This window comes from Silene latifolia, chromosome 10 (assembly GCF_048544455.1).
Source record: "Silene latifolia isolate original U9 population chromosome 10, ASM4854445v1, whole genome shotgun sequence".
In the NCBI taxonomy this organism is placed as follows: Eukaryota; Viridiplantae; Streptophyta; class Magnoliopsida; order Caryophyllales; family Caryophyllaceae; genus Silene; species Silene latifolia.
This window is the reverse complement of record NC_133535.1, coordinates 136681571-136707018: the sequence shown is the minus strand read 5'-3', so window position 1 is coordinate 136707018 and position 25448 is coordinate 136681571. Positions and strand designations below refer to the sequence as shown.

The window sequence follows — 25448 nt, the reverse complement described above, 5'->3', positions numbered from 1 at the left end:
TCCCTTTTCATTATATTGACATTTTGTGCCATAGAATCCCAAAAAATGGGATTGTTGCCTTCCCTAACCTAACGCGAGAGATTTATCAAAAGTTGGCCCGAATAAAACTAAACATAGTGGAGGTTTTTGAGGTACGAGGGAGGGGATTCCGAGACCATGGATGGATTTTTTAAACAATAGGGTATCGATACAGGTGATTCAAGGACATATTGGACAGCACGGGGGTTGGGGATTGGGAGTTTGAGATTTGAAAGGTACGAGTTATACTACTGCAGGTAACCTTTCTACAACATAGAGATACATATTTTCTACCGCAAATAATGTCTCTTCCTCTTGCAACGGTGTAGAGGCATCAAGAAAGGGAATGTTGAGGTTCGACTGTCATCCACGTTAACAAAATATGCTTAATCCAAAATAAAAAGCTCGTCTCTATAGCAGCTACAGCACAATGCCAACAACGAATTCACACTTGCAATGTTAGGAAATCAACAAACTATAATTCACAAGTATTACAAGTTTACAACACACTATCAAGACGTATTACATGACCTCAGTATATAAACTATAAAGGAAAAATCCGCCCAGTCTAAAACTCAACTGCACAGTATTAAAAAGAGAGAATAATTTAAAATACAACATAATTTAAGGGTGTCATCTCAAAACTTCTCAGCCCACTCCCCGAAAAAAAGAGGGCGTAACTAGGTAATATTCACCTTCAAATTTGCTGCCATAATTTACTAGTATGTCCATGTATATGCAACAAGACTAGTGAAGTCTAATATCGGATTCACGCCATTCTGTTTTGAATCTGACGATGAATATGAACAAGAAACTCGACGTAAGAGAGACCAGTCGGAGATTTATCTTCTACCATATATGAAAGGAAAGACATTCCTGAAAGTAAGAAGAAAACGTTGTCAAAACCGAATATTATACCATACAAGGAAACTCCTAATTGCAAAATATATTTCAGAAGCAATTCATCATAAAAAATACTGAATCCCATTTATATGATCTCATTTTGACTTTAGTGGTCAATTTTGACCATTAATCTTTTCCAAATCCAAATATATGTAAAAGTAAAACGTCAAACTATTATGTCATCCTTTCTATATTGTATGAAAATTACTGTCAAAGTTGTCGGGGACAATATAAATGGGATAGGACTATAATTTTAAGCTCCATTTAATTTCAGGATTGCTTTAATAACACGTCCGAGTACGTTACCTGAAGGGTCTCCCTTCTTGCACAATTTGAAACTGCACAAAAGAGAGGAAGATAAAGTAGTTTTTACAGAAAATTACGCAGTAGAAAACATAAATCTAAGGATCATGTGACACAATTCGCCAAAAGCGAAGATACGATTTCCATGACAAGGCTCTAAATACAACTATTCCACCCATACGGAAGCAACTAAACTGTTCAAACCTCTACTTGAAAGTCGGACCTTAAATATGATGATAGAGTTAATAATTTTTTCATGAATAAACCTTCCACAGTGAATCGCGTATTGATTCCTACATATTTCGAATTCGTATTATGCCGTAGTACTAATTTTGGTTTAAAATATACGCATTACATTGTAATAAGTGCGTATCGTGTATGCATATAGAATATACCATCCCTCTCACTGAACTTACTAATATTATTAACATATATATTTTTAATAATGTCTTTGACCTACGAGAACAGAATTAATGATGCATTTCACTGGAAATGAATGGCTTAAAAGTCTCAGCGGTACTTTATGGTAAAAAATCATACCCGGTTTCTTACTGTGGCAGATCCAATAATGTAAATTACATCCATGTTTCGAACACTTGAGAATATCTTAGATCTTAATTTTCCCAAGGCAGTACAATGTGTACGTCATTAACATTGCCTTGAAAGTGATTTTCCAATAATTGGATTCATTACTACTTCATACCGTATACCAGCAATTATGCATAACAAGGTATTGACAGCGACAAAGAAATTTGAAGAAAAATATTCATAGCAAACGTACCGAAGGTATGAACATCTCTGTCGACGTATTTCGTTGATGACCTCATTGAACTTTTTTGATAATGCATTGTCATATTGCTGGAGCACAAACTAAAGAAAGAAAACAAAGTTAACACAACTAGATATCTGTGTGTATGGATTCAGAAACATAATTGTAGTCTCACGAAAACGTAAATATCAACATCATATTGGCAATGGCAGAGGTATAGATTTTTTTTTCATTTATCTGAGTTCTAAAGTATATTATTGTAGGGACGCCAAGGGAGATGGTCAATACAAATAAAGGAAAGAAACCAATTTACAGAAGAAGGGAGACCAGGAGATTAATGGCATAATATAAGCACTTCAAGTAAAACACTAATTAGAAGAAATATTGTTCAGATGTCACATTCTTAGTTTGTTGTCTCTTTCAACTGTTGCATTTTAATGGGAAACGGTCGGAGATTACCTGAGTAGGAAGTTGATCAACTGAGGGCGTACCAAACAGACATTGTAGAATACTAGGATCCACAGAACTTGTGACATAAACCAAAGCATCATCTCCATTCTCAAGAAGGTAGATTCCTTCATCACTCAAATGTTCACTGGAAAGCGGGATAGCAGAAGGAATAACTGATCCATCCATTTCCTACAAATCCCAACCCCCAAAAAACACATTAAAGGTCAATTAAATACACATTAAAGAAGGAATAACTGCTTCAAGCCCGAGTGGTGTATTTGAACAAGTAATCCTCACTCAAAAAAGCAGAACTGTCCATGCTTCGTCATATATCAAAAATTGAAGATATCAAGTACAGTGACAGTTTTACTAGTTATTTCTACGCTAAAATTGCTAATCGGAAGGCTGCAAACTTAATTGGGAAGACAAACGACACCCAAGGGAACTTACAAAAGAGCAGCGAGAGGGAGTTAGTAAGGCTTTCATAGATTAATACAAAAGTAACCTTGGTATGGATGCTGATGTTGAAGCCCTTTATACCATTTTGATCACTAATGAAGTCACTCTCCCCAATGACTAAAAGATTATGCTAACAAGGCCTATTAGTCGCTTCAAAATAAAAATGCTTGGTTTCCTTTTGAATCTCAGAAAAGCCTAGAATCCGGATGGATTCTCTTCAGGATTTTTTTTAAAGCGACTAGGCATCGCATTGAAGATAATTTTTATGTAGCTATACCAGATTTTTTTTCTACAGGGAAGAGACTCTTATTTCCCTAATCCCAAAGTTCTCTCCCCCTGAATCAGTCCTGGACCTTTGGCCAATATCTTGCAGCTCCATCCTCTATAACTAAGATCATTGCCACCCACATGGAAGCAGTAATGGCTTCACTAATTGGGTATGAGCATGCGGCATCTGTTGAGGATAGGCTCATTTTTTACAACCTATTAATTACCCAGGAAATGGTAAAGAAGTATAACAGAACTAACATCTCCCCAGAAACACTGTAAGGTTGATATCAGAAAGGCCTTTAACACTGTTAACTGGACTTTTTGAGATCAGCATTGATAGCTTTTGGCATTCCAGTTAAAATGGTTGATTGGATAATGACTTGTCTCTCCACAACTAGTTTCTCCATGAAGATAAATGGAGCTACACATGGTTATTTTAAAAGTAAAAGGGAGCTTAGAAAAGGGGAATGCGAAAAGGTGTCGCCGAAGCTAAAGAGTTTTCCTTCCACTCTCACTGTGTAAGGGTGATGTGCCACTGTGACAGCGGTTCAAAAAGTCGCGGATGTTATAAATACGTTTTCTAGGGTCTCGGATCTACAAGAGAGCCCCATGAAAACATCAATTTTATGGGAAGTGAGTGATATTGTTAGGGCCAAATTCTGCCAAGTACGGTATTCAGAAAGGGTTTTCCCATTCAAATATCTTGGCCTGCCTTGAATACCTCAAGGCTCACAGTTGAGATGCATCAGCTTTTATTAACAAGAATCAGACAATGCCTTTCTGATTGGGACGAAAGTTTGCTTTCTTATCCAGGTAAACATCAATGAATTAATTCAGTGATTTTCGGACTGCAAAAGTTTTGGCCTTGTAGTATGCTATTGCCTAAGACTACAATCAATGGAATAAAGCGGTTATGCAAGGATGTCCTTCGGGGCTCCACTAAGCATAAGAAAATGGTGTGTAAGAGCGGAATAGCTCAGTTTGCCCAGGAAACAAGGTGATTTTTGCATCAATAAAGTTTGAGTTGGAATAAAATAATAATGTCTACTCATCAAAAGGATTTGGAAATTGGAGAACACTAAATGTGACATATGGTGCGCCTGGAACAGAGTATATAGTATCCATAAAAATACCATATGGGAAGTAGTTCGCCCTGCAAAAGAGGGTATGAGTTGGCGCCATATCAATATATCATTTAAGTCAAGAATAAGCTTAATTTCAAGGGCTAGGGATGTGTCGCTGCCAAAGAGGTTATTTAAAAAGTGGAACATAGATGGGAAATTTTTTATATCCATGGCCTAAGAATATTTTAGACCAAAGCAAATGGCAGTCCCATGGAGCAAGGTTGTTTGGGATGGAATAAATATGCCCAGACATTCTTTTATTGCTACCCTAGCCAGCCAGAGCTCATTACCCACAACTGAAAATTTGCTGTGCAGCTTCTGAAACTATTCAGCATCTTTTCTTCCTTTGCCCTTTCTCATCTGAGGTTTTGCTGGAACTGAAGAAGTGGCAGAGGAAAGATATAAAATCTTATTAGCTTTGGGCTCTTCTGAGATGGCTTACAAACTGCAACCAGGGGAGGCACTTCTGAAGCGACAAAGGCAATGTTCTATAATTGCTGCAATTTATGAAATATGGAGAGAGAGAGGAAGTGTAGGAACTTTCAAGGCATATTGGTCTACGGAAGTGGTAAGTAGATGCATTCAGTTCAATTTAGCGTACAAAGCCTTTTTAAGGGGAAAATAGAGGAGGAAATGGAGATTATTGGTAGCCTGCTACGCTAGTTTCTCTAGTAGTATTTCTTTTACAAATTGGTCACTGTGCATACTATAACTTGCACTTGCAGTTTACCCCTTGCTACTGAAGAACTATTGATCTTTTCGAGAGAGAAAAAAAGGGGGAAAAAGCGCCAATATAGCAGGCCAAATACACACCTTCGATCCGAGGTCATGGATGGATATCATCCTAGGATAAACTAGTGGAACTGCCAAGCGAGCTGACACTGAAGAAACATAGTTTATCCAAAATGAACGATCATCTACTCTCCCATCAGTGCGTAGACCAGTGCTTTTTATTAATGCTGCAAAAAACATCAAAATAATAACAGTTAATAGCACATAATATCGTGCCTTAAAGAGCCACACTGTGATGATGCATGCGTTCAATCATTAAACAATAGTATTCCCTCAGGAAGACATAATTTCCTCCTTGATGTTTCTTTAAAACATTTGTATAGTGTTTAGACTCCATAACTATTAACTCTTTGCAATCAAACCATTTGCGTCTTTGGTAGAATAATGAAAGAGACAGTTGGACAAATGAGACTCTTAAATAATAATAGTGGCATCTCTTCTACAATAAAAATATTGGCCCAAGGAGGTTCAGACAGAGGCGATTACAGGATTTTAATTGCGGGGGTGCGGATTTCAGCGAATTTTTTTTTGTCATTGAAAATATTATTTATTACTAATGATAATAAAATATTTATCTTGGTCCATAAAACCAAAACATAATAGTTTATATCATTACATATGACTAACACTTGAACCTATAGAAAATAATGGTTGCTTGTATGTCCAAATAGCTTAAAATACTAATAAAAACTAAGAAAATATGATAACAATGGAAAAGCATCCCAATAGTTCAATATGCCATGAAAGTGGGCTAGAATTTTAGTTTAAAACTTTTAGGAGTCTTTGGGTGATAAAAGGGGCCTGCAAATTCCGTAACTCTACACAAAAAAAATGCTATTGGCTGGATTCGAACATGGATGGAAGGGGAAAGAATATGAAACTAAGACAACTGCACCAACTAAATGCCAATGACTCATAAGCATTGTTTCTTATACTTAATTGATCCGCCTCTGGGGTCAGAAGATCGTTAATTGAAGAGACATCAAGTGAAGAAACGACAAAAGGGAGAGCAGTAACTTGGCTTAAAAGCATAAAGATGGTTAGATACATAGTGGACAAAATAGATAGTAAGAATCAAGATTGCATTACCCAGGGTGTATAGAGGCAATAGCTTGAGAGCCTCCGGGAGGATAAGTTGACCAGCCGATGACAGTGATAAATTCGCACAGTATTTTCTATAGGAGTGCAGAATGTTTACACAGTGGTTTGTCACCTGTTCTCTGATGGGAAGTAGAGGGGTTGTGGGAACTTGAATGGCAGCTTTAAGAGAAAAAACACAAAGCAAAAATAGTTTAGTGAAAATGTAAAATGACTATTCCCTAACAAATTGAGCTTAAGTAGTACAATACTCAAACAACTACTACCCTTCTCCCAAACTTTTTGTCACCATTTTAGTTTGGTAGTTAACTAAGGTCAACTTTGCCCATTCAGTTCTCCAAGTATATGGAGAGTTACAATGTAAATTTGGCATAACCTAACTATTTTCATGTTATCACTTTTAGAAACTTGTACCTATTTTTATATACAGTGAAAAAATATTGGTCAGAGCTCGCATAGTTTGACCACTAAAGCCAAATGGGGCAATCTAAATGGGATGAACCAATGGCACGAGTATCTTTATCTAGCTACATTGAAGCATTCAGCAATGAACGCACTATACCTTGCTTCAAGAAACATGCAAATTGAGTATCCAAATCAGCTGAGCGAAACAAGTTGCTCAAAACACTGGTGCATGGAAGGGAAAGGGTGCTGACGCGAATTCTTCGTTGTCCATAAACAGTGGTGTACAGAAGAGCGCACTACATCGTCAAAAACATAATTTCTCAGGAAACAAGAAACTTAAACAGCTTCGGGGGAAAAGATTGGTTTGAAGAAGGTTGGACGGCGAACTATGTTTAGTAAGACCATTAAAGTCTAACCTGGAATGCACATTCTGCACCGTCTTGTAGTTTCTCATCATGTTTTACTGAGACCATTAAAGTCTTATCACAGTCAATCTGCATTTTAAAACACAATCAGTCAGAACCAATCCTGTCAACAAGAGTATCAAGAGGCAGCACCTTAAGGAAGTTACAGGGCGAAAAAAATGAAATCTAGAATTATGAATAAGAACAGATTACTGCTTTCTAAAAGCCTAAAGAAACAAAGGTTACCCCTTGCCAAAAGCCTAAAATAACAAAGGTTTATGTGTATATCAGCTGAACAAAAACAAAAACTATGTAAATCAAATAATAATTCAGTAACGAAGTAAGCAAATTTGAAAAAATACAATCGAAGGTAGCTTGGCATTTATATTGATTCAAGAAATACAATAAAAAAAAGGTAACTTGAAGTCTTGAACGCTAATACTGAAATGAAATACTTCCTCATATGACCACCTCAATAATGATTACCAGCTTTGATTTGAATACGATGGGTAGAAGGAACATAACAGCATTCTTTTTAATTGTACTAACCTAGAAAAACAGTTCCTATTAACTCAAAATGACAACCTAACCATTCATTTCTCACCCTGACACTTGCATCATACTGCCTCCAGTCCACAGTCCACACCAAATTGACCATAATTCAAAATATGATGGGAACATTGTGCGGATAGGAGGGAGTAACGGACGACAATAATCACAGATATCCCAGGCAGATTATCTTTTTTGTTATACAGCCTTTACATCAAAACATACAAGTTTAAAATTGTGATACAAACCGCAGGAAGATCAACATCTGTTGGAATACGTTTGCAGTAATTGCCTGAATAATCTTGGACTTGAAGGCCCTACGAAATATATACCATAGAAAAGATAAGTGAAATATGTTTATCCTTCATCGTTGAAACATTTCACATGGGAAGCACAAATGTAACAAGCACCAGAAAGCTTGAAACGGACCTGGCTGCACCTTACTCGCATGACTGCCTCAAAACCTTGTGGTCTTGTCAGATTCCATCTAAGGTCATTATAAAGCTTGGCAGTATCAGAGACAGCGGAGAACGGAGAGTAGTAATAAACCTGAGAAATCAGGGCAAGACGGAAAGGAGTAAGGGTACAAATGTACAACCACAAATACTTCCCAAGTCAATAAAATGAGCTAAATGAAACATAGAGGGAAACCAAAAAGTTGGGTGCAGGCTTCAGCTGTCCACAAGTGCATTAATTCAGGTCAAGCAGAAACCCAATCTTAGGGCAAGATAAAAACTTTGTGATACATCTTAAATTCTTAACCAAATCAGTCATGTTTTAACTACATGATTCTGAATTACCGGTAGTAACAGTTCCAAACTAAGATGAAACAAAGCTTGAAACTAGTGACATTAAACCAGCACAAGGTAAAAAATCATGGACAGACTCATGGTGATTGGGTGACACAGACAAATGTTTGGAGGAAGCAGGAACATAGAGAATATATAGACATAACACATACATTCTAGGCCTGGTATTTCGTTATTCATTAAAAAGTAAGGCTAACTTTTCCCATGAAAAAAAAAAAAAACTCAATAAGATGCAAAGAATGCAACTCAGCCTGAAACAATTCACACCTTCTCTATCTGTTTACTTCAAATCCCTCATCATTGTGAAATCTCCAAAGCACAGTGGTATATGCTTTTACTTGTGCCTACTTCTCACTTTTCAAGGAATTCTAATTGGTCTCTCTGGAATCTCGTGGGATTCATTATATATTCACAAATGGGCATGCTACAGCGGCAAGGAATGATAACAAGGACATATTGTTGGTGATTTAAGTGAATCAGCGGTTTCATTTTGAGTATAGTCGGGACTCGATCAAAGTCAGCAAATTCAGTTAGCTATAATACGAGTTCGGGAATGCGGAGTGCATGCTTGTATAAGTGTTTTACGGGTTTTGAAGACGAGTAATAAAACAAGTGGATGGAAATTTGGCCAGGTATTAATAAGGTCTTGTGGGTATTGCTTCAACCCCTCTAGGGGAATAGGGCCCCGATGAACCGGGGTGAAAGACGTGATGGTACTCAGTCAAGAATAGAATAATGCACCCGTGGGAGACTTGGTCCGGCCACGTTCGGGGTTAGGACCCCAGGTGAGCGGGGTCGGGGGGTGTCTTTACACACTTAGCCAAATCTTGCCCATGTTTTGAGTGTTGTCACGACCCCGGCCCACCAGGGTAGCTGTGCTGCTACGCACAATTCATTTTAGCGCGGGATATTATTGATTGCATTTGTTGAACTTGTCTCAAAAGGCATCTTTCGGAAATAACAGATGATTTCCTTGAGCGTGCATAATAATACATGTAAAAATACCTGATTATGCATGATCTGAAAACAGAAGAAAAATCAGAACTTTCGGACTTTGAAAGAACATACAAAATTACAAAACTCCATTTGCATTCTCTCGAAAGATTTCGTGATAGTCTTATACTGCGAGAGAGTTCGTGATACTTCAGGCAAATGTAAGGGTCAAAATATTCTTTATGGAAAGCGATTCGTGATTCTATCGCTAGCCAAGTTTCATTTGCCAATTGGCATTTCCCAATTGGCATTCCGGGTGCCAACTACTGTATACTTCTAACACATGGAGACACGGTGTATTTTGGGAAAAAGACAAAGCGGTTTTTAGTAATTTCACTCTACCACCTTTCTACAACAGCTTAGATTTTTGTAAGATCAGGCAGACAGCCTCTATATATAATGCATTGCCTACATTAAGCTGTGTTAAAGGCGAATTATTTACCTATTAAGACGAGTGAAAAAGAAGAAAAAATGAGTTAATGACTATTCTATACACAAAGCACAAACCGGCAAGGGGTGGCAATTAAGTATGGACAGATAATTTCAGAGCTAATTCAAGTATTAAACCTTGTCAGGCCAAATCAAGTAACTTCCACACACAATTGTCTGTCCTATGTTGCTCGGATTCTTCAATATTACCTCGCGTACCACCGTCCGACACTCGACACTCGGACATGGGCAGGACACTCGGGACACTATATTAGACCAAAAATATGAAATTTTTCATAAAATAGCAAATTTGACACTTGGACACGCACCCTTGTTATATACTTTTAACCGAGTCCGAGCAGCATAGCGTCTGGCAATTCAACTAAACTGAGAACGTTCTCTAGATAAGTGGATAAACAATAAAGGACTTGTAATAACTACATCATTTTCTCTAGTAATGCAGATAAGAAGTATATTTCAATGACCCTAATTGTAGTAGATGGCCTAGTCCAAAACAATAGAAAAATAAATATGGCTGGATCCCAAGCTAAAGTATGCTTAACCACATGTAAAGAGTTATCACCTGTCCTCCAGTAGTCCTTGGCACAATAGAGATGGAAGCAATGTCTACATAGAACTGGGTGGTAATGAATACATCTACACAAACCTGCCGATTATATGATTAAAATTTATCAATAGTCCAAGGTGAACACTGAGTGAAGAGATATAGTATATGTAACAGAAAACTTGATATAACCTACCTGGAACTCGGCAAATTCAATAGCCATTTCTTTTAGGGTCTTATCAGATGGCTGGAGCAGTTTATAGGCTTCCTGATATATTATTATGAGAACAAAAAAATTAGCAATAAAAAGCAGTGAAGCTGCATGACCAAAGAAATGTCCCTTCTGTATCCATATCTGGACCTAATGAGGAATCACCTCCAGAAGGTAATAAACGAATGACCATACCCGGATATTTTTAAAGAAAGTAGCAAAAAACAACAATGGAGAAGGATGTCTAGAGTTGAACAGAAGTCCAAAAAAGTCAAACTTAAGTCTAATAATGTGCATTGGACATATAAGTCTCAAGTATACTAGACAAGCTTGCAATCCACTCAACTTGTCCATAGATTAGAAGAGCTCACTTTCTATAAATTACCATTTGTACTAAGAGCATAAGAGAGATTAACAGAACAGCAAAAGGAGACTACCAACATCAATCCAAGTTGCCGACAAACTACCAACTCAATCAATCAAATAATAAGAATAACTAAAGATGCAAGAAACTCAACAGAATGTTCAGCTGTTTGTGCTCTGCAAAGCTGACAAAAGATACATAAACAGACAAAAGAAGGTGGTTGATAAACCCAGTCCATCAAAAATGCAATAACATCGCACCGTGAGAGGGTAGTTTCTGTAATTGTAAATGTGGACTTTTGTACAGTATTTTATTTTCAAGAACATTTCAGGGTAGTTCAGAGAGGTACGTCCAGGAATAATTACATGCCCTCTAGACAAGATGAAGTTCTGGAAGACAAATGCTGAAATTAAGACGGCCTCAATTTTTCATCACACTCAAAAATTAGAATGAAAAAAGACAGATTGAACAGAGCGCTCATGTCATGCCATGCACAGCAGATCTGAGTTTATCCAACAGGAAAAAAAAAACACTTGCCAAATTTTTGGGTCTCTATGACTTTGTATATAGTTTGAGAAAGAGACAAGTTCGTTCAACAAAGTTAAAGAGAGTAAGAGACTTTACAGATAAAATGAGAAAAAAAAAAGCGTATAATAAGAGGACAAGATATCCACAGAGGCCGAAGAGGGAAAAAACTGACGCGTCAAATTTTAATTAACAATGTCTTCATTATGAAAATAAGAACTCATGTCATGGTTAATCTCTGATGTCTGATTCCCTATTCTATTTTTATTTTAGTTAGAGTAAGTCTGAGACGACAGACTTGACTCCTTTTCAAGCATTTACAAAAACCAAACATCCAAGGAGTCCAAAAACCAAACACTTGATAGTTGAGGATCATATGCAGAATAGACGATAAAGAAAAAAATCAAGATGTTCTACATCAAAAATGTTAATGGGAAAACAAAAGAAAGGCACCTTGTCTCCTGCAGAAATGTTGGTTCTTCCTTCTGCCTCTCTTGCAGAGAGTGCACCAATCCCAACTGAAGGTAACACTGTTCATCAGACATTTCGAATACAGTAATTAGACTAACAAGTACTGATATTTTACTGTTTTAGTGAAAACCCAGCAGCAGAGAAAAACTTATACAGGACAACAAAGAAATGTGTCCACAGCCACTTCAAAGAACGGTTCGGTAAATAGTGCTTAGTTAGACGTTAGTGTTTAGGCCTCATACAAGTACATCAACCTTACATAGACAAAAGAAGCAGAAAATCCACACAGCCATTTCGGCTATCCCGTGCTATCTTCTTCAATTGAATTTCAGGGTCAACTGAAACTAGTAGAAGCGATAACTATATTGTCTTACTGACCAGCTATTAGTCAATTAAATAAGGAATCTAACCCAGAAAAGGGAAAATAAGTGACAATTTAAAGTTAGAGACACATTACTTACAACTATTAATATTCGGGAAGACAAAGTTGTTATTTTATTATCTTAGATATCCACAGAGCTGACTTAACCTGCCGCCTTTTATGAAAGGGACTAATCATCATAGAAGTCATGGAAATGAACAAGTGCTTGCCTGATTGAAAAGCCAAAAGCTTCCCTCCAGTACTCTTCATCGCCAAAAATGCAGCCTGAAATAAAAAGAGAAGAGAAGACTAATGACAGCAAATATGCCATTACCATACAGTGGTGAATTTCTAAAAAGCTGCAGATCTCTCTATGTCCTAAACCCCCCTCATACAAATGAGGAACTTTAGTCAGCAGTTCAGCACTAAAGCAGCTATAGAAGACTCAATGCTTGAAGGGCACTAGTTATAGAAGAAGAGCACCAATCAACTGTGTTTAAGAATCTACGTAGCTCAGAAACAGCATGTGCAACAAAAATTACAAGCAAATTTACCTTGATTGATGCACCAAAAGCCGAATCTGCAGTCTTATTACTCTCAAACATAGTTGGAATGCTTTCCAACAGTAACTCTATGTGTTGACGGCACTGCAACCATTACATAATGGGTTAAACGTTCAAGAGTCAAAGCGTTGAACTGATAGATACAAGTGTCCGTAAACTATGTTGGTCAAAGTCAATTAGAAGTATCCGACACACGGACACAGGTGGGTATTCAAGTGTCAGACTCAGCTTTCTTATGAAGAATCTGAATATTTTGGCTTAAAGTGAGGTCTTCAAATATCATACCCGTGTCCGAGGACACAGATACGCGAGGGAATGAAAAGGGTCAGAGTAACATAGTCCGTAACTATTTCAGAGCAGTGAGACATATTGTATATTAGATGCCTACCTCTGATAGTCGAACTATCACGTCTGTTTCAAGGGGAGTGTAAACATCTTGTACATCAGGAACTATAAGCATCAGTGGCTGTAGAATAGAAAAAAGATTATTCAGCACCTCAAACCTTAAGGCTCAGACAAATGTTTACACCAGCAAAGTAGCAGTGAATGACTGATGAAATATTGGTAGACATAAACGTGGCAGAGGAAACACTCTCCTGAAGCCCACATTAGTCAAAGTAAAGTATAAATATGCATTGCTAAACTGTTCAGTGCAAACCTGCTGTGATGCGCGTTTCAGATTGTAAAAGTGTATTGTTGAATCAAATGTTGCAATTCCCACCATGGTCTTCGGACCTTCCTGAAGAAGAAAAATAATGGAGACACCATGAAGACCACTAGTTATATAGAAACAGAATGGAAGTTTGACATGCATAAGCTCGGAAAATATACATGAAAGTGTACAGCAACCGACAGCCAGCCAGTAAATCAATTAGAGCTTAGTTGGATCATGGAAAATCAGACTACAGGTACCCAGAATTCCTCTAAATGTCAATTCTTTGGATAGGCATGAGGTGGGAAAAAAAAAGGTCACTGATCGTGAAACCAGAAGGTCCCAAAAGCATTTGACGAGAAGCAATGTGAAAACCACATAGGAGTCTGAATACAAGAAAGATTAGCGGTTAAAAGGAGAAATGGAGCCCGCTTCTAAAATCAAATTGGGAATATGGGATCAGTATCTGGAACAGGCAAATACAAATGACCAGGGGCATAGAAAAGTGGTTCTGATTTCTGAGAGTCTTAGAGAAAGATTGGAGTTAAGAAATACATTAATCAACCAACTTTTGTAATTTTACCAAGATTTTTCTTTTATGAATTACAATGATCATTGGAGATTAATAGACCACAATTTTAAGTGACTGTCCATGTAGAAAGTTGTTATCAAGTTTCAAGGCCCAACATAATGAGGTGTGCTCGAATAAAAAGTTTAGAAATCTATCCCACATAACTCTGCCTTTTTGTTGTAGCCTTGCACTATGCACTCTCATAAAAAGCTTGTTGTCTATAAAAGATACGCCAACTACAAAGGCTAAAAACCCTGATCCACTAGCTCTTTTCTCCAAGAGACCAAGACAACTAGCTTTAATTTTCAAGGATAAGAAAAGGGTTGGATACCTTGTGGAAGATAGTATCATTTATGATTTGTCAAGTTATAAGTTTCATGTAGTAGAGTTTCAAGTTTCTAAGATCCAATTTTTACAGAATGAACATACCACAGATTGACAAATACGGTTTACTGAAGAAAAGAGTGTTACTTATTTAAGAAACTTACTGGGAGATCAGCAATGACTTGATTAATTGCACTGCATGCTGCTGCAGTCGCTCCAGTCTGTATTGCTTTCATCGACACATCAATGAGGAAGAAAAAAACTGCAGGCATTGGATCACGCACCTGATAAAAAAAAAAGAGAACAAATTTGTCAGTGGAAGATAGAATAAATTTTACAAGAGAAAAGGGACACGTATTCCAAATACAAAGTCACTCTTTCTACATTAATAACAAAAACTCCACCCGTCTTACAACAACCCCCTACCTCAGTAAATATCTCCTCAAACGTGTAACAGTTAAAATGGATCTCAATTCCATCTCTCACACATACTTCCTCCATTCAACTCCACTCTACCATATTTCCTTTTTCATCCATTCAACTCCACTCTACCACTTTCCATAATAAGCAAGTAAAATGACCCTTTTATCCTCATGCCAAACAATTATTTACACAAAATGCCACTAGTTGGCCCACATAATTACCCACTTTATGGACAAATTAATCATCCATCTCATTTCTCATTGTACTTTTATTACTACTTTATTATTTTCTTAACATTTGTGCAAATTGTACTATGGTAGAGTGGAGTTGAATGGAGGAAGTATATAATAACTCGCCAACAATGATCAGTTGAACATGTAAAAACTCTTTTGTGTTGGCCACTAAGAACAGTTTCCTAAATCAGTAATCCAAAATTCTGATAAATGTTACTGTATGTGACTACAAAATTAAGGTTGCCAGCAATCAATAACTAGGCAGAGTTCCATGGAGGAGTGGACAGCCAAATTGCTAGCTGGAATTAGGAAACCAATCAGTAATGTGGACTCGATTCATAAGAATCAACAAAATATCACCTAATATGAAAGATAAAAAAGAGTCAAGAGAAGAAAGAGAAAGCATAAATATTCTACGATATAGTAACCAACCATGTAGTCTTTTGTAGCGACAAATTCTACAGTTCCTCGACACAACTCGGGTCTTTCATCGGCATCTCTACGCCGGCCATCCGGCCCTAAGTTGCAATGGTAATCACGAGGAGTTTCATCAGTAACCCCTGCAAAGAGAACCAAAATAATGCTATAAAAGTTGATCAAGTGATTACTAATGATTCCTACATGACAACTCACTAAGATACAGATGAGTCATATTAACGAGGGAGGATTAAGATCCAGGTGAGGAGACCAAACAACAAATAATGCATTTTTCATTCCATCCAAAAATCTATCTTCTACAACCTGAGAAACATACTGAGCATGCATAGATGAAACAACAACAGGCACTACAGTATGTATGCCTTTCCCATTGACCGACCCTTTCATCACCAAAGAGACCTGAGAATTGAGAAGTGTTCTATATAGAATCACAAATAGAACATGGTGTACATAGAACCTAGAGCTTGTTTTGGGATTCTTCACATCTCCGTCGTACATAAGAGGAAACTGTGAGACATCCTTTTAAAAGCCTAACCTTTATGAAACAAAAGATCCCGCGACAAGGAGGTGTTGCCATGTCAATGTTTTGAGCACCAATATATAAATTTATAGTGAAAGAGTTACTACAGCATTACAGCCAAGACATGAAAAGGGAACTTAGCAGTCAACAGTTCCAGAAGATACATGTATATCCAACAGCTCGTAAAAGATGATGGATGTAATTGAAAGTTATCATAATTTTTTCTAGCTTTCCATCGTATTTGAAACCATTTAAACAGTTTAATGAGAACTAGCATTGCTAAGTCCAACAAGTCAAAGACTCGCAACAATTAACAATGATTCGTTGAACTATATATTACTCGTTGTTTAGTCACTACATGCTTTATGTAATGGCAATAACGCCTTAATCAAGATTGGCAATTAGGTTACCAAAATTTCATTTTACATACATCAGTTGTTTAGTTGTATAAACGTATTACATTATTATAGTATAGAAAACAACAACAGAACTGATCTTTTATTTTGGCTTATCTAACCACCTTTTTGTTTATTTATTTTACATTATTTTACATGAAAAGGATTTAAGTTGGAAAGAAGTCAACAAATTGTGTTGTTTAAATCTCTCTCATATGGACAAAGATTAAGCCAATTATACTAACCGCAAAAGTTGCAGATGAATCGCTTCCCTTGATCGATAAATTTTACAAAAGGATTCATATACGCTTTACAACGAGAGCATCGGACAGGACCACCTTCTCCGAAATCAACAACCTGCAACCCATCAAATATGTCCACATAAAGAGGGTACCAATAAAGGCAATAATTCAGATTAATGAAAGCTAGTGTTTGTTTGAGTGTAGTTATATCTGCACATCAGCACATGTATAAGTGTGGCTGAGACCCTGAGAGGATGGAGGATGGACGATAACAACAACAACAACAACAACAACAACAACAACAACAACATCAGAGCCTTAATCCCAAAATGATTTGGGGTCGGCTGACATGAATCATCCTTTAAAACCATTCATGGGCGAACGCACACCTTAAAATGCGAAAAAAATAGAAAAGGCAAAAATGAAAAACAAAAGGGAGAGCGAAACATAATACAAAGTCAAGGTAAATTTATAGGTTTTAAAATCGAAGTCCGGATTTCTTTTATAAAAACTTAAAAATTTAAATCGAGAATAACGATTAAAACGATTTTGAAAACCGAAGTAAAATTTAAGGATCCAGAATACCTTAAAAGTAAACCAAATAAAATATATAAGAAAGTGGTCGGTAAAAAGGTGTAATAAAGAAGAGAAGAACAAATAAATTTTTTTAAAAATTAAATAAAAACACTAAATATGTCAAAAAAAACATCAAATACTATGGACAACAAAAAACATGCACGATCACTATCAATCATGAACATTTTCTTACCCATCCTAGTATCAATAAATAGTTAATTGTTCAGACAATAAAAACGAAACTTAAGTGGTATATGTACCGTCACAACTATCAATTACCAATAAATAAATAGAGAGTAAGACACGAAATTCAAGTAGGACGAAAGCTTAAGAGGTAATTTTGGATTTTTCTTTTGAAGGAACGAGGAGCTAGATGCGTAAGAAATGAAATTCTCCCTCCGGTCAATAGTTTACACTTTACTTTTTTCGGGTGTTTCAGTCAATAGTTTACAATTTCCTTTTCTAGTAAATAAACCAACCCATGTGGGTGGGACCATTACATTTCCTCCTCATTTCAAGTTGCTTTTGATTTTTTTAATAATTGTAAACTCATTCCTCTCTCCTTACCTTTATAATTGTGTATAAAGTAACTGTCAACTATTGACTTGGACAGAGGGAGTATAAAACAATTTACGAGCAATTATATCTCATCTTGTTCGATCCAATTCACAAGTGTAAACTAAACTACTGACTGGGACGGAGGGAGTATAAAACAATTTGCCAGCAATGGGAGTATAAAACAATTTGCCAGCAATTATTATCTCATCTTGTTCGATCCAATTCACAATAAAAGATTTTGGCCCGATAGAGTAAGAGGCATCTTTGTCTAATCCAAGAGAATATCCTTGATTCAAAGAAATTCATGCAAATGAAGAGATTGCATTAGCAAATGAAATACCCAATAGTGAATACTAATATACCTGAATAGGCTCCTCAGATGGATGGGGAAGCGCTAATGGTTGAACCAATAGAGCTAATTGCATCCCAGATGTTGACAAAAGATCAGCAGTACATGGAACCTACCAAAAAAAAAAAGAATAGCTCTTCAATAAGTGAAGACCGACTGGAGATAGAGTCTAGTTTAAAATATGTCTATAACTAATTAACTACGAGACTTACCTGGTTGATTGTACACCTTATATAACGAGGGCTGCAATTTCCAGTGTCCTTGACAATGTACTCACCTGTGGCAGACTACGCCAATACAATTAGACATAAATGACCATAAAGGAACAGTAGACATCCATATAATTTTCTCTGTCAACATATAACAATCACAAATAAGGAACAAGCCATTTTTTCAATGTACATAGAAAAAGGGTTTTCCTCATATCCATTCCTTTTCTTCTCTTCACAGTTCACACTGATTTGTTAGCCAATTTTGCTTCGTATAACTATCGTATTTTCCTTTTATCCACTATATCAGTGTTTTCTCACCTCCCATTGACGATTCTGTGCGATATTTTAAGTTAGCCAACCACAAAGTAATTGCGATTAATGCTTTATTGTTCTTGTCAACAGCAAATGAACTAGACCAAATGTCTCCCTGCCTCTCTCAAGTCTAAATAGTTGCCTACTTCTATATTTTAAAATTAGTAAACCCAATGCAACAAGGGTGTGACGAAACAAATATACGCTAATGTGTAAGGAAATGTGCTCATAGCTAATGCTCACATACCAATATGGAAGTGTCTCATAATCTCAATATCTCATTCAATGGCTGTTTCTTGATGGGTAGATAGGTGGTGCAATGCAACGAATGACTATGAAAAATGAAGTACACACTAAATTAGAAGTAACTAACGCAAACATATCACCAGTCACCACTAAGACACTTTTTCTTTTTCTAGTGAGACGGCAGGCCACTGAACAGCCACTCCAAGGACCGAAAGTATATCCCATATATTTTTGGGAATTGGGATCCCCACGAGAACATCTCTTAACAAGAGCTCCAAAAGTCACTGAGAATAAGAAGTACATGGAAGATAAAGAATACTGTAATTAATTAACAAGAACGAGGGACTACAGAAACATAAGCACGCACAGGTAATAATGGGCAAATATAAGCAACAACTGTCTAAAATGCAAGGAAGACTGATACCGGAGGAATATTAGCCTGATTGCCAGTACGAGTTTCATACACAACTGCAGATGAACTCGGAAGTGGTCGTGGAATTTGGTTTGGATCGATCTTCGATGATCCAGCCATTGCGGCACCAGGCTGACCCATAGGTGCATTATCCATATTTTGAGGTGGCAATTTTGGTGGCATACCATACATCATGGGCGGTTGCATGGAACCAGGAAGCGGGGGAGGGGCTACCTGAAATTTTGTTTTGGAAGGTAGGTGCAAAACAGTACATGAGACTCAAGAGTAATTTCAAGCAACAAGACGGCTGTAAGATAACCAAACCCGAATAAACTAAGAACAATGCGACAAATTTGTAATCAAGGGATAAGTGAAGTAAACACATGCACAATAACTTATGTCTAAACAAAAGGTGATAGTGACTAAATCAAAACACCTCAATCGCACATTTCATACAAAATCACATTGAGGTCTAAGACAGTATTCATTACCAGTTTTTTTAAAACTTTTTCCACTCGTTGAAGGTTTTTTTTTTTCCTTGGAAAGAAGACGTAAATGGAACATAACTACACAACGGACAGTAGGCAGAAAGCTAGAGGCCATGTTATATTCTCCACCTAGTCAAGGAGTGTCACGCACAAACACATGACTAAGTGTCACACTATCGACTCTGAAATTCAAAGTTTGAGAAACAATAGGGTGTTGATCTATTTGGGCTACTTAATAGACATGGACATAGCACGTCTCAGATTATCAAGTGTCACATAAACTAGTTCGGCAAATTTGTTGATAAGATTGTCGCATTTTGTTACAGTAGGACCAATTTATGCTTAATAACTTAGCCACTATAACAACTTAAAACATCACCTCAGTGCCTTAAAAGTGGTAATGGGATCAGTTGTACACGGGTTTACCCTATGGAAATGAGACGATGTTCCTAGATGACAGTATAGGAAGCGTGAATAATTTGTAAGACACTTTACTTTGTTCTGTCATATTACAAAGCCAAAGAATAATAACTAAGCATATACTCTCTTAAAACTTAAGGTCCACATGTAATTACCAAGAATCCTGTGCTAGGAAATGTAAAACGAGCAAATATATAAAAAAAATCCTAGACAGGGTCAAATATATCTATCAATGCAAGGGGAATGAACAACAAACAGTTAAAAGGCACTCCTTGATAAACCATCACAATGTAAACCTCTCTCTTTCTTATATTCTAGGAATAAATCACGACTCCTTTACAATGTATCTTCATTCTTTCCCTCCTAGTAATTTTGATTATGCTTCTAATATCTTAGTAACTACTCCCTCCATCCAAATTTTACTGGCCCCTCTCTCCATAAAAATTTATCCCGAAATTATTGTCTCATTGGTAATTTAGTAAGAAAAATTTGAGCATCTAGTTTTTCCCCTAGACAATTAACTACCGCCATGTACACCACTACAATATTGTCTGACCTCTCTGTAATTCAAGGGGTAGAGTAGGCAGTTCACTTTTCCTCAAATCCTCCCAAAATAAAAACGGAGGAAATGGTCCCTTCGGAGACATCACGATACAGAGAAGATTAGCATGGCCCCTGTGGAATGATGACACGCATAAATCGAGAAATGGTCCAAAAAAAACGGAGGAAATGGGATGGAGAGAGTTTGACACAAGAATCAGCACGTCAATAAGGTGCCGAACTCCAGAAAATCTACCAAGTGTCCCATGTCATACCGGCCCAAGTTTCAATATGTGACTGGCCCAAAAAGTGATATCCCATGGTAACTATGAGATCATGTACTATTCTTGTAATTAATTACTCTTCTTCCAAATGCAACGCCAAAATGCCAAGGCCCAAAGTATCATCTTCCAAACATCAAAGACTCAAGAAAATAGAAGAAAAAAACATGAAGAGGAGATCATTTATCCCTTGTGCTAAATTAGTCCACTTGGTCAATACTACAAAATCCATTGGCAGATGCATTATACTACTCATTGGATCCATTATGAATTAGACTTCAAAGATGATTCAGGTCAAAGTAGTATGACCAACAACACAAAATTAAGTTGGAAAGGTAAAAAGATAAGACCTACAAGTAGCATCAATAACCTTACCTGCCGCATGTGCGCCTGTGGGGGCTGTAAACCGAATGGAGAGCCTGAATGAAGTGGAGCATTTGGTCCCTGGGGTGATAATGAGTAAGGAGAAGCAGGTTGATCACCTGAAGAGCCAACAGCTCCAGATCCGAGTATAGAACGCATAGTTGGAGGTTGGGATGGAGCCCTCATTAAAGGAACAGATAGTGGAGGGCCATGCGGAGGTTGCTGTGAGCCTCCAGGAGGAGGAAACCGAGGTCCACCTGGAACTGTTCCAGCTGAGAATACAGGAGGTCCATTACTACTGGCACTAGGTGGATAAGTAGGTTGGTTAATAGAACCCGAAGCCATTGGTGGAGAGCCATATACACCAGGGCGAGGCCCTCCTTGAAATGTGGGGGGATTAGAAGCATGTGCCACGGCAGGAGGGGCTGGCCCACCGGAAGAGAAGGGCCCTTGAGAAAGTGGTCTAGAAGCAAAGGGCTGAGGTTGAACAAATGGAGGAGCACCAGAGGGTCTACCAGGCATCATATTAGGTTGAACCATAGGCCCTGCAAGAGGAGCTGCAGCTCTCGGGACTACACCTGGCGGAGGAGGTCCTGGTCTAGAGACCAATGAAGGCCCAGTGGATGGAGTAGGTGGGTTAGTCACAGATGCAGGGAAGCGTGGGGCACCTGCAAAAGGAGGAGGTCTAGCAGGACCGGAAGAAGGTGGCACGGGAGCATTTTGTGTATTATTGATCTGTAAGTTTTGAAAATTTTGTAATAAAGATGGGTTGGGGGCTGTGTTTGGGTTAGGTACATAATTTGGTGGTGGGGCAGATGACTGTTGGTTGTTTGGTCTATGTGCCCCTGGAGGTACAGGAGCAGCCATTTTATTTGATAGATTAAGCGGGAAACTTGAGCTCTAGCAGAATCAAAGCTCTCCTAGAACTTGTGTTTGCCTGACAATCAGAAGAGAACGAAAAGCGATAAATTTATCAACACACAGAAAGTAGTTATTATAATTTTATTACTCCCTCCGTCTCAATCATTTGTTTACCTTTGATTAAAATACCGCTCACAAAGAATAGAAATGGTAAACAAATGATTGGGAAAGTATTTGCTTCAAAGGAATGAAACAGTAAAGGACAGTAAAAATCATTTGATCACATTCCTGCTTATAGAAGCATCGCTATATCGTTAAGAAAAAAAAAAAATAGAAGAACCAGAGAAAGTAACCGAACACTGGAGAACACCCTCAGACTTCTTTCAGAGAAGACACTATAATTACACATTGTGGATCATCAAGATTCACCAAACAATGCGCTTAAAGTCGAAAACTTAGCCAACCTACCTCGTCCAACTTAATTGAGAAACATTTCTATCAGTCATTTTGATCGATTCACATCATTAAAACCTCAAGAAACAATCGAACCAAATGCCTCACTACCATAATTCTTTTAGGATAATCTCACTTAAAAAAAATAGCTCCAAAACAATTTCGCCTCATCAAAGCGAAAAATTACAATTGCACTATCGGAATTGCTCCCTTACTCGGAGGAAACCACAGCAAAGCACGCTAATCAATACAAGCTACATTTTCCTTTCCATATAAATTTGTTATACGGATGAAATCTAACAAAGTTACAAAGCTACAATCTTGAGCATGCTGAAACGTATATATGAGCAAAATCGGGCATCAAAATTCGATAAAAATGTCGAAAATTGAGAGGGAAATAGCAAATTGAGATACTACAGCAGGAATGTAATCAAAATAATAATATGCAAATGATCAAATCATCGGATCCAATAATAAAATCAGGTTTCGAACAAAATCAAATAATAAAAACGCAAAATTTGCGATAAAAGCACACAAAATTGAATTAAGTAACGGCATCATAAAGTGAAAAATTAAAGATAATTAATTGAGCTGCAAATCATAAACATGTTGCAGAGATCGACATAAAAAGAGAAATCAATTGATTAATTGACGGAATTACCTAGACGTCGCCGGCGATCTCGCCGGAGTTAAAACGGCGTCGGAGAAGACGTTTGGGTAAAGAAAGAGATGACGGAGTTCCAAAGGTGTCAATGCCGGTTTGAACTCTTTTATTATTCTACCTCTGTTTTTTTAGACGAAAAAATGGTATGCTTTTCCATATAAGAATTAAATTATATTTTTTTTTACTTTTTTTTTGTCAGAAACTATTTTATATTTAGTGGCGTTCGTAAAAAAATTACCCGATATCTTACATTACTTTTTCGTTTTTAACTATCTTTGTTTTCTTTATTGGTCAATAACTAATTATGTAGTTGAGAGTCTGTCAATTTTCAACTTTAATCTATCTCACATAACTTTTTATGTTTTATTCTTGTTGAGGTTCGAATTTTGTAAAGTCATGATGTACTTACCAATCAACTTTAGTAGATGTTCGTAGTTATTATTGAAATGTGAAAACTTAAATTTTGTTTATCTGAAGTTAAATTGTAGTTTTGACGCAATTAGTCATTGTTGTTTGATATTAATAAAGTCATGTGAAATAGGTTAATATCGTTATATCGACCAAATCTCGCGCGGATTTTCAGTTTAAGTAGTTTTTGACCAAAAAGACGAGGATAATGATAGGGCGTCATTGGGTGGTACACAAACTCGGTACCACCCTATTAAAATAATCAAATAATAACAAATTTAAAAATTAGTTAAGATTTTTGCTAACTCAGCGGAAGGACAGATAAGGAAAATTGTTTGTTTTCACCTGATGTTTGTCATGGAATTTACATAGCTACATGCACCCTCTTACTTGTATCTTCCTCATACAAAGTTTATACAAATTTCGATTCTAAAAGGAGTTATAATTAGCTAATACAATCAAACAAGTCTTCAGCCATTTTTTTTATTGGAATCGGTTTCACAGATAATCGTCACCTTGCAACTTTATTAAACAATTTTACTTTAAATAATCATGACTCGATTTTCTTGAGATGTTTCATTATCGTATTTCGGTTGGAATGCGGAGTGTATTTTGCATCGTTTCACTCATTTAGGGAAAAAAATGTGTATAATTAGCTTACTGAGGTGGCACATCAAAATAAATATGGTGGTTGACTGGTTGAATGTCGCAAGGCGAATGTAAGTTGAAGGTTCCATTTCTGTCCTTGTGATAATTTATTTGACTAGTTTTAAAAAATATTAAAATGTGGTTAAATTTACAAAATTACACACGGTGGTACTCAAAATCGGTACCACCGGGTGGCGTCATCTCATTTTCCAAAAGAAGAAAACAAAGGTAGTCTCAAAAAAAAAAAAAAAAAAACCTAATTAGAATGTAGTTTTTAATAAAAAAAAAAGGGTCTTGTTAAATCCAACACGCATCAATATCTATCTATATTAATAAAGGAAGCTTTTTTCGAGCGTTTATAGAGAGTCCAATATTTATAAACTTCTTAAATTTAAAATAAATATAAAATTTTAACAAAAGATAAAGTTTCAAATACTTCTATTAGACGTACAATTGAATTGAAACTCCAACTTCTAATCTAAGGCTATTTATACTCCGTATCATCACCCTGCATTATTCCATATCATTGTCATTATGATTATTAGATATGTACTCCGTATTAATTTAGTTAGGCAACAATTCAGCATATGTTCATTATAATTTTATTCATTGTTATTGTATTAATATGCACCACACTATCATTTATAATAATAATATTTGCTATTAATTTTATAATTTGTTGTTTGATTACAGGTTTTATATATGGTGTACACTAACTTGAAGATGCTAATGAAAGCTACGTCATTAAGGTTTGATTTTGTATTATAAACTCCTTATTTATTATTTATTTAGTGTGTTAGTGCTCCGTCGTATGGTACGCAATTTGTTACAATTTTAATTTTATTCTAAAGTGTATTTTTATGTAAAAGAAATACTAGATAATTTCATTGTTGATAGAATTCAGCGCATTCACATCTAGGTGATGAAACATCGCTTAATATTACCTGTGAGTTTTATACATGTTTATACATGCGTGCGGCTTGCGAAGTTGCGTGAGGACAATACAAGGTTAGACTCCTAATCG

The 25448-nt window shown here is 36.7% G+C and overlaps 1 protein-coding gene and 1 pseudogene across 1 annotated transcript; one reads left to right on the top strand and one right to left on the bottom strand.

Moving 5' to 3' along the window:
* Nucleotides 1-475: 475 nt before the first annotated feature.
* LOC141606013 (protein transport protein SEC24 C-like) lies at nt 476-23584 on the bottom strand. The gene is made up of 25 exons (XM_074424970.1): nt 23366-23584; nt 21403-22327; nt 19311-19532; nt 18329-18403; nt 18130-18228; nt 16637-16748; nt 15471-15598; nt 14547-14666; nt 13494-13574; nt 13224-13301; nt 12827-12919; nt 12503-12557; nt 11894-11970; nt 10537-10608; nt 10359-10442; nt 7974-8093; nt 7793-7861; nt 7008-7085; nt 6749-6887; nt 6178-6348; nt 5110-5255; nt 2453-2632; nt 2006-2094; nt 1228-1259; nt 476-894 (listed from the first exon to the last, which is right to left on the bottom strand). The coding sequence occupies exons 2-25, from the start codon at nt 22255-22257 to the stop codon at nt 788-790; spliced, it is 3282 nt and encodes a 1093-aa protein (XP_074281071.1). The 5' UTR covers nt 22258-22327; nt 23366-23584; the 3' UTR covers nt 476-787.
* On the top strand, nt 20838-20927 carry LOC141610103 (U6 spliceosomal RNA; annotated as a pseudogene).
* Nucleotides 23585-25448: the final 1864 nt, after the last annotated feature.

Coding starts and splice junctions, on each gene's coding strand:
- LOC141606013 (XM_074424970.1), bottom strand. CDS start 22,257: ATGGCTGCTCCTGTACCTCCAGGGGCACATAGACCAAACAACCAACAG. Junction 5,256..6,177: donor ATTGCCTCTATACACCCTGG/GTAATGCAATCT, acceptor TGTTTTTTGCAG/CATTAATAAAAAGCACTGGT. Junction 895..1,227: donor CAAGAAGGGAGACCCTTCAG/GTAACGTACTCG, acceptor TCTTACTTTCAG/GAATGTCTTTCCTTTCATAT.